The 10,242-nt window shown below is 39.2% G+C and overlaps 1 protein-coding gene across 2 annotated transcripts; it reads right to left on the bottom strand.

Moving 5' to 3' along the window:
- Positions 1–750: 750 nt before the first annotated feature.
- On the bottom strand, positions 751–9,089 carry LOC106955124 (trypsin). 2 transcript variants are annotated; one of them, XM_015045105.1, is made up of 5 exons: positions 8,792–9,089; positions 5,713–5,872; positions 3,674–3,815; positions 3,310–3,579; positions 751–1,102 (listed from the first exon to the last, which is right to left on the bottom strand). In XM_015045105.1, exons 1-5 carry the CDS (start codon positions 8,847–8,849, stop codon positions 929–931), a joined length of 804 nt encoding a protein of 267 aa, XP_014900591.1. In that variant the 5' UTR covers positions 8,850–9,089; the 3' UTR covers positions 751–928. The 2 variants fall into 2 exon arrangements, with proteins under 2 accessions (XP_014900591.1, XP_014900592.1); XM_015045106.1 differs by having other exon boundaries at positions 5,749–5,872; positions 8,792–9,087.
- Between the last annotated feature and the right edge of the window lie 1,153 nt (positions 9,090–10,242).

Here is a 10,242-nt window from a genome sequence, read left to right as displayed (position 1 = left end):
ATGCTGCGTTTAGGATCGTGCTCAGTGTTGGTTTTGTGTCATATTTTTGGCCACATTTCACCAAAACATTGTCCTCCAGTTAGTAACTGTATACCTACAAAATGTTTGTGTGTGTGTGTGTGTGTGTGTGTGTGTGTGTGTGTGTGTGTGTGTGTGTGTGTGCGCGCGTGCGTGCGTGCGTGCGTGCGTGCGTGCGTGTGTGTGTGTGAGTGGCTTTCTGTCAGCAATTACTTTCTTCTTCCAACTCCTCAACAAAGGCTTTCTTTTTTTTTTTTTTTTTTTTTTTTGCACAAAGATGCAACTGTGAATTTGGCACCAAATAATCTCTTTGCTTGGCTACCGGAGTTTACAGAAAAAAATATTTAAAAAACTATAAATGTGCCTATGATGTATTAAAATGTTTCTGGTGCAGGTAAAAAAAAAAAAAAAAAAAAAAAAATAATTAAAAACCGGAAAAAATAGATATACAAATAATAATATATTGCCAAGTTTATATAACTTGGCATATGCAAAACTTGTCTGTATAGTTTTCCTGTTTTCTGTTGGTTTTCAGGATACCGCTCTATTACCTACCTTATATCTATAGAAGTTTTTATTTTTTCTTCCACTTGATAATTATTTACCACTTTGCATTGGTCTATAAAATAAATCCCAATAGGAAACACTGAAGCAACGTGGCAAAATGTAAAAAAGCTTACCTCACACCCTAAGAAGTGACTGAGAAATATCACACTCTTATCCAAGCGATGGTATTTATTGTCATAAATCTGCAATTTCTTACAGGTTGTGAACCACAGTAGGAGGCATGTAAACAGCCCAGCAGGGGATTCAGTAGTTGACACAGACTTTTAATAAAGCCTTAATACTTTAGAGCAGAGGATGCATTTCTTTTTACACTGATAACAATGACAGGATGACACTCGGCGTTTCATCTGTATCCGAAACAGCGCAGGTGTGGCCCGTAGATGGTTTGATCTATCCAGCGGCGGAACCTGGACACAGCGGTGTACACGCCTGGAAACTGAGCGTCGCCGCAGCCGTTGCCCCATGAAACCATGCCGTACACCCGGCCCCTGCACACCAGCGGCCCGCCCGAGTCTCCCTGCAAAGACAAGACCACACCCTCTATCAGTTACCGAGCCACAATGTCCCCTTGGTGATTACACCTTCAGATTTCACATGAAGCTGAGCCTGTGGGAAAACGTTTCAGCAGGGGCTTGCTAATCTTTTGGCTTGAATGTCTCAGGGATTTAAGGTCACTTTTATTGTATTGTCTTCAAGCATACTAATATAATGTTACATAATTTGAGGTGTCATTCATTTTGTAGAACAACTGACGTCCAGTGAAAAAGCCTCACTTCGCAGATATGAAATATTGCATTTCAGAAATGGTAGCTTTTAGTAATCGTCTCTAAATTTCAAAGATTGTTTCAAAAACATCTCAAAATATTCTGGAAAAATATTTAAACTTGTGTTTGTATATTTTTCCCCCTCTTCAAACTGTTTTTCAGTGTTTCAGTGAAACATTGCATTCACCAATGCAATGTTTGTGATTAAATAGTAAACAGAAAAAAACCCACTTTGTAGAAGCGTAAGCAGAAATTTTTATATTTTTATTTGTCATCTTGGAACTGTAAACTTCAAAGTACTTTACTAGGATTTAATAGGATTGATGAACTCAAATCAGAGTGTAACTTTGATAGTGGGAAGAAAATGATCCATGGTTTCACATCAAATTCAACTGTGAATTGCAATCATTCGCTTTCCTCTAAAACCTCTAGATGAATTACAATACAAACAGTTGCCTTTTAGAAGTCCTTCAATTCAAGGATATCGTCCTCTGCATTTTTTTTTCTTTTTTCAGAATAAATAAATTTTATTCCATGAAGGTGTCAGAGATTTTGATAGAGAAGATTAGCAAAGAAGCAAAGAAGCAATCAAGAGTCTCAACGGCTACCGGTTGTGCACAAATCCAGCCATTACGGAACAATGGCAAGAACAAAATAAACTTGGAAAGTTAGCCATAAAAAGTCAAATTTACAGTTTATTTTGAGGCATATAGAGGAAACATGCACAAGAAGATACTCTCATCAGATGGGACCAAACTAAACTGTCTGGCATGAATGCAAAACACTGTGTGACAGAAAACTAATGCTGTACTTCACTGTGAACACCACCCACGTGATGAAACATGGTGGTGGACGTAGCATGCTGTGGGCAGGCTTCTTCTCTGCAGAGACAGGTAAGTTGCATAGAGTTGATGGAATGCTACATATTGCTAAACATCGAACATTCCTGGTCAAGTCAAACCACAGTTGTATTAAATTGGCAAAGTCAAAGTAAAGACCAAAATTATATTGGGAATCTGCAAGAAAAAAAAAAAAAAAAAAAAATTGAGAATTGAATCTGATTAAATGGACAAAAACTTCAGATATATAAACCCTAAAAGACTTGTATCTGTAATTACATCAAAAATATGATTCTACAAAGTGTTGACTTAAGAAGCTGAATACAAATGCACTATTCAGATTTTTATGAGTCAAAAAAAAAAAAAAACACGCACAATGTTTCCCTTTCACCCCAAAAATATAGATACTGGTTTATATTGATCAGTCATGAAAAATCACATTGAAGTTTAACATACAATGAAGTTTGTCGTTGTAGGATGACAAATGTGAAAATGATTGAGGGGTGTGAATACTTTCATTGCCGTTTTATCGCGCAACTGCTTGAAAAGTCTCCCAGTACAGAGTTAGATGTATCAGTTTTAGAAGTAGGTTTCTCTTCACAAAGGCAAATGACTACTGGTACATCGCATATTGAATTTCAGGTAATTTTCTTCTCACATTAAAGGCTAAGAAAGAAAGGAGACACACATGAATAAGAACAATGAATGCACCATAACGTACACCAGCATTTAAGTGTGCTGTTGTTTTGCTGCCATCCACCAGATTAGCTCTTTTTTTTTTTTTTTTTTTTTAATCACAGTTAAACTTTGACCTTTGAGATTTCCCATTTCATCTGCAACTACAGTCTGGCATGTCAGCCTAACAATTCATTATGTACTGACATAACAAGCTGTGTCCTCTTACTGACAAAGGGATGGACTTCCCCAAAACTGTGTTACCGATATACTCCGATGTGAGATGAGAATCAGATCAGCTTGTGCTACCTGATATACATTATGGCATTACTGGGTGATGGAAAATGTATTGTCTGAGAAATAAATTAACGTGTTTTCAAGGACAAGACACTCCCGCGTGTCCAAACAGGTTGAGCCGTGTGCCACCCTACGGCCCCCGGGTTAACCTTGCACGCGTCCTTTCCTCCGGACGGGTAGCCGGCGCAGATCATGTTCGCCGTGATGTTGCCGTTGAAGGAGTCGCTGCCGTTGCATCTCGCGGCTGAAACAATGGGCACTGTGACCGTCCTGAGCTTAAGAGGGACCTGTCCTCCTCCACTCACCCTGACGTGGCCCCATCCAGACACCTGACACAGGTGGCCTTCGACCACGCCTGTGCCCTGTCTGGGGAGAGGCGCCAGTGACACAAACTTGTTCAGGACCATAGGGGCACGCAACTGAGAGTAAAAGAAAAGGAAAAGGAGGTTGTAAAATGTTCACACACACACACACACACACACACAGTTTTGAAAAGATGAATCTCTGCAGTACCTTGATGAGCATGATATCAGCGTTGTTGGTGCTGCTGTTGTATGAGGGATGAACGACCAGCTTGTGGGGTTTAGCGTACTGCTCAGTACCCTCGAAGATATTTACTTTGTAGTCGCCTGCCACTATCATCATCTGATCTGCCCTAAAACACACACATGCAAGCATTGCACGGAACGTCACTTTTAAACATTATCATTTTCATGCATTTTTTTTTCCACCTTCAAGATGTGTGTTTGTGCAATGATGGGAGTGCAACACAATATATTACTACTCTGAAAAGGAAAATGTGATTTAAAAGAAAATCTTTCAGAAGGATGCAGCACTCTTGAAACATCAATTGAGAAAGAAGGTTATTTGGTCACAACTCTAGTTCCCCCACGTTTCACTCAAGTATGCTCGTTTGAAGTGGAAATAAACTGCAACAGGATGTAAAATATACAAAACAAAAATGTATTCCACAGTTTGTTAAATCTTCTTCCAGGGCAGATGAGGGCTGAGTTGTATTCAACAATAAGCAAACTAGGAAAAATGTGCAGCGCTGTCTTCCCTATTGACGTGTCTGCATTACTATTTTGACTATTCACTAAGCCGAAATATGGACTTCTTAAAGGAACCCGTTCTCCTTTGGTGTTACCTAATTCTAATTCCTGAGCCACAACAGGAGAGTCCAGAACTAAAAGGTTTGGTTGCTGCTACACAAAAAGTTGATTGTGAACAGATTGTCAACTGACTCCATGAAATCAGGGCTCACAGCTGTGATGATTATTTTTCAAAGTCAGGAATTTTTATCTGCAGATGTTGATTTATTAAAATCGCTTTAGTAGATTAAAAATGAGTAAGTGTGGTGAAAAACAAAACTCATTTCATTCGGTTGCTTTATAATTCTGCACCATCTTAGCTGTCCAGTACTTGTACACACATAGGTATTCTCATAACAAAAACTCACTTCTACTTTCCTAAGAATTTACACTTGCTAACATTTTGGATTGACTTTCAGCAGTGTAGTTGTACAAAGCAATATATTCAGGAGAACAGCCTATTGAATAATTGTGCGCAGAGTTTATTTCTGTACTTGTTTGAATAAGTAAATGGCATACGGGAAAAATGTGTCAGCAGTGTAGAAATTTACCAGCTCAGGGTGTGGAAAAGGATTGACTGCGACTGCAGCTGGATGGATCGGGAACAATGGCTTACTGTGATCTGGCAGGACTGGGGCAGTGCTACAGAGATATGGATGATTTCCAGGAACTAAACAAGATGACACTTCACTGTCACTCTGTGTTTGACACACACACACGCGTGCGGACACGTACACACACAAGAATGATGCTGCACCAAGGTCAGCTGACTCAACTGTATCTGTTTGTGTCCAGTTTGACCTCCAATGCACAGGTTTGCTGTGACATTACCTGTTTATACCAGAAAGGGCTTTTTTTTTTGTTTCCAAAAATATGCTCCTACCATACTGAGTGACACAATAAACTGACTAAAATTTACATAATTAAATGGTGTAAGGAATTGGATGCAGTGGATTACATTTAGGGGTTTTGCAGTAAAGGGGGCTTACATGAAAGATGCACAGTACATTTTTTTTATTACATGACATCCCAACACAATATGTCAAAGTTAGGAAAGTGAATGTAAAAAAAATGCTATTGCTTCTTAGACATTATAAATTATGTTACGGAGTAGTTTTTATTCGGAACGCACAATATATCCGCATTAACATCGGTATCGACAGATACAAGTCAATTTTTTCTGCACAGTAAAACTGGGGCGATATTAATAACTGATGTTTATTTCCGCCTTTCTTGCCATTTGTGCGTGTGCTTCAGGTGGGGCAGAGAAGAACATGCGACAGTGACAGCGATGCGACACAGGATTTGTGGGTGTTCGACTGAGGCAGAGAAGCAATGTCAGCGGCGAGGACATTTTTCACAGTGTCGAAAGGACTGGGGAGAATATATATTACATGAATCGTGTAGCGGTATCCTTCAAGCTCATAGTTACAGATGATTACAGCTGTTGGACACTCTTACCCGATGTTACAGTGCGCTGCAGTCAGAACCCAGTACCTGTGAACTAGCGATCCCCCACAAAAGTGTTGGCGGCTTGATCTCTGAAGAGACACCATGTATTTGATGGAGTCCGGTGCAGCGACGTGGCCGCCGATTATGCGGCTCTGTGTAAGCGCTCGGCCTGCACGGAGAAACAAACAGGATGCAATCTATACACATGTTTACGTTTAGATTTACTGTCAATTGTCCATCATTGCTGTCGGATATGAATTGATGGACAATCAAATATTCTCCTGGTAAACTGGATTAGCAGTGAAGCATTGGGATAGTTTATCCTAAAAAAAAAAAAAAAAAAACCAGCAAGCAACCAAAGCTGCATTTGTAGGAAAGCTATGGCAGCTGGTCAAAGTCCACGTGTAAAACAGAACGCCCTCGGTGAGTAGAAAGACTGTAGAGTTTTGCTCGTTATCCCACTTCCTCCAAGTTAATTTACCCATTTGGAAAACTGCTACATTTCTGCCATATGGGGGGCCTCGGTGCAATAAAGGTAATGGAACGCAGCGTCACTACTTCACTCTGGCTGCAGAAACATTACAGCAGGGACTCTCCTGCCAGCATTATGTAACTACTGAACCGTGGAGCTCTGACCTCAGGCTGCACAATCAGAGACGGAGGAGAAGTGGGCATCATTTCCTGCGACTCCTCAACATGAGGGGGAAAGAATGCAGACTCTCTCAAAATCATTCATATCCATTTCCACTTATGATTGATCGAGATCTTTCTTTGTTCAACACCATTCCAAAAATAATTAAATAGTGTGACTCAGCAACTTTCTCGGTTTTTCCCCCCACTTTTTTAAAATCTTTTTTCTGACATATTTACATGCTTAAACTAGTTTCTAGTGATTCTAAATAGGATTTTGAACCCATTCTGAGGTATTTTAACACTTTCATGCATGAATTATGATCCTTTGTATCAGGATGTTTTTTTCCAATTTCTTTTTAAATTTTATTAAGGCATAAAAAAGGTAGAAAAATGTTGTAAAAAATGTTTTATTTTTTTATTTTTTTAGGTGGTCAATTGTAATTTTCTCCAAATACAAAGTTGTTATTTGAAAAATACATCAGTAGTATTGTTCTTTAGGGGTTATCTGATGTCAGTAGAAGGAGGGACCCAGTTGGTTGGCATGCTTTTCTGTCTGTTGGCCATATTGCATTTAACAAAAATAATTTCTTGCACTTGCAGCTGATGGCCAGTAGTTATAGTGTGTTCAATGATGCATTAGTGTCCACTTCAGTGGTCCTTGTGCATTTATAACATAAAAATCCACAGGAAGCACAAGAAAATGGCTTTTAGATAGCTGTCCACTGTAGTGACCACTATGCATAAAAGAGTTAAAATTTGTAACCATTATTAGAACTATTTTAGAAAACCATTTTGCTGCTCAAAAATCCCTTTTTTTTTTTTTTTTTTTTTTTTTTTCTTTTTTTTTTTGCATTGAACCAGTCATGGCTGCAGCATGTCCATTGAGAGAAAGAGAAAACTGTTGGTCTCTTTGCTGGACAGTTGTGTCACTCACAACAAATATTTAATTACTAAAACAATCTGTATATCATTTGCATTCCTGTAACTTTTATAATCTCATCCAAGTTGCACACTACACTTTAAAAAAGCTACCGAGAGCCTTGTAGGACTTTGTGTGTTAACTAAGGCCAGTGCACTACCGACTGAACAGTCAACTTTTCCTTAGGAAGATGCATTGAATGTCAACTTTTACCATGAAATAGAGTCTAAAACCAGACTCTTGGCTCACTCATGTGCTTAGCTTGTACTTTAATTTCACACAGCTGTAGCAGTTCAACTAAAAAGGGAGACAAAAAGGTCAATCGGGCTGCTGGTTCTGGTTTAGATTGCTGGATGTCCTGAGTGGTCCTTCTCTTTTTTTGCTTCAGAAAGGAATTGCATGTGCAGAAAAATAGTTGAGCTCACTGGAGGTGAGCCAACGTAAAACTAGATGATCATAGCAAAGTGTGTAATACAAAAGAATAAATTTTTCGTAACCCGATCTTCTCCCAAATTGATCAGATCTGGTACTGAATCGTCTCGGCATAGCTTCTTATTGGTTCGGTATTTTTTTCATCTCTCTTAATATTCAGCTTTGCCTCAGGAGGAGCCAGCAGGTGAAGTGAGGCATGAGTCGTTGTCTGATGCTGATCAGCCAATCAAACGTGATTTTGGTTGAAATTATATTATTACTATTATTATTATTATTATTATTATTACTAAGACACATGAAGAGAGATAGAAAATAAACAGACTAACCTTGAAGATAAAACTTACTCCACTCTTGTGCTAGTTTACATTTAATTAGCTAGCCGTGTAGGCATTTGACTAAATTAATGTTCAGGCTGACGTCAGAGTTTAACCTAAAAAACATTATTTATCATGGATTTTCTTAAAACACGTTTCTAAATTATTCAAATGAGAAATTCTACGTCGCTTTACGTAGTTAACTCTTCACTAAGGAAAAGATAAGGATTGATTTATGTTGAATCTTGGGTGGATCATAAAATTAAAGCGTGTCAAATTGAATTTTGTCTTTGTTGATTCTGCAGTGTTTGGGCTCACCAGGGCCTTACGTGGATCTTTGTGTTCTCTCAAAAGTCCAAAGGAGCCCCGAAAGTAAAAGCAAAGTCCAGTTTTTAACCTTATGAGGCTGGATTGGGGAACTAGTGGGGCTCCTTCTCTTTCTCATAGCATCTCTTTTTGTTTTTCTTGCAGTAGCGTATTGCATTGTGCGAGCACAAAATGTCTGCAGAAAAATGACTCACTATCTGAAAGTTAAGAAGGAAGGCAGCAGTCTGTTGGTCTGACATGTTCAAAGTTTGCACTCTGGCTGAACAAGACATCAGCAACTATATTTCAAATTCAATTTACAAATTAGTTAATTTATCCCGAAAGGAACTTTAAATAAAGTATACCAATTTATTTATTCAATTCAATGATTTTTTTATTTATTTATTTTTTTTTACTATGCAACAATAAAGGAGATACATTAAACTATTACATTTTAGGCATTTATCCCAAAAAATGTACTCACTGTTGACCGCGGTTAGCGCCAGGAGCAGACAGGCTAAACACATGAGCAGGTTCATCATATAGCAAACAGGGATGTTTCTTTAGACGATATGACTGGATCACTGCAGACAAGCAGCCTTCTCTCTGTCAGCCCAGACTGTTCATTCCTTCTTCTCCGGTACCAGTGGAAGTGATTCTAATCAAACTGTATCCTTCAGTTTCCCTATTAAAAAAAAAAAAAAGAAAGTTTTTAATTTCATTGGTTTTCATGAAGCTGCAAAGTCACTCTGGGATGGGCTGAGAGGAGAAAAAGAGAAGAAGGAGCAACAAAAGTTCACATTCAGAAAGTCTTTATTATCAGAAATGCCTGTCCTCTGACCCTCCTGACTTGTTGAAAGGCCCGACGTTGTTGCCATAGCAACAAAGATGGCACTGTGCCCGGGTGGGTTCATCTATACTGTATCAGCACGCTCTGTTTCAACATCCAGGATTATCCCTGCTGAAGTATCTGTGTGTGTGCGTGTCTGTGTGGGTGTGAGAGTATGTGTTCATGTATTTGATACAGTGTAAGGACCATTTTTCCAACAAATGCTACGCTGTGAGGACCGACTGGTCCTTATGGGGCCCAAAGCTCATTGAGAATAGGTGCTGTTTTTGGGTTAGGACTAAGGTTTAGGACAAAGGTTGTGAACTGAGTATGGGTTAGATGTAGGGTTAGGATCAGGGTTTGGCTGTAGAAATGAATGAAAAATGGATGGAAGTCAATGCAAAGTCTCTAGAAAGATGTACTGTGTGTGTGAGTATATATGTGTGTGTATTTCTGTGTGGTTTTGTTGTGTAATCGTGGGGATATTCACACAGAGGGATTCTGCACCCAAGTGTCTCTTTCTGACTCATCGGCCATTGCTGAATCTGTGTCAGCAACGATAAGAAGCCCTTATCAACCTACGACGACAATGATGATGATGATGATGATGATGATGATGATGATGATGATGATGATTGTGATTATGATCAGCCATCTGGCAAGTCAATATCAGCCACAGTAGGAGGGCTAGGAGGGAAGTGCTGGTGTGTGTGTTGTTGGGGGAGGGGGGAGGGGTAAGAGGAGGCGGTCACCTGACCTCCTCTTGTCCCACATGTGGAGCCATCTGACTAATTGATGTTTTACCCAGAGAAAGGGAGAAACGGCTTTGTGTGTTGTGACCTTCCATGGCCAGGTGTTTCCCAAGTCCGAGCTACAAATGAACACAGCACCAGATTGACCGTTTTCCTCCAGACAGCAAGAAAATGGTGAAAAAGACTTTCCAAAATTTTCTTTCTAAGTTTTTTTTTTCTTCTTTTGTACATCATTAATTTATTATTTTATGAACAGCATATTTTTAAACTTCATTTATTTCAACTGAGCCCTCAACAGACCACTGTGGAACACGGTGGTGGTAGCATCATGCTGTGTGAGGACGCTTTTCTTTA

Source organism: Poecilia latipinna, unplaced genomic scaffold (assembly GCF_001443285.1).
Source record: "Poecilia latipinna isolate Pla-1442-1.1 unplaced genomic scaffold, P_latipinna-1.0 Scaffold708, whole genome shotgun sequence".
Lineage (NCBI taxonomy): Eukaryota > Metazoa > Chordata > Actinopteri > Cyprinodontiformes > Poeciliidae > Poecilia > Poecilia latipinna.
This window is presented reverse-complemented; position numbering and strand designations above follow the sequence as displayed.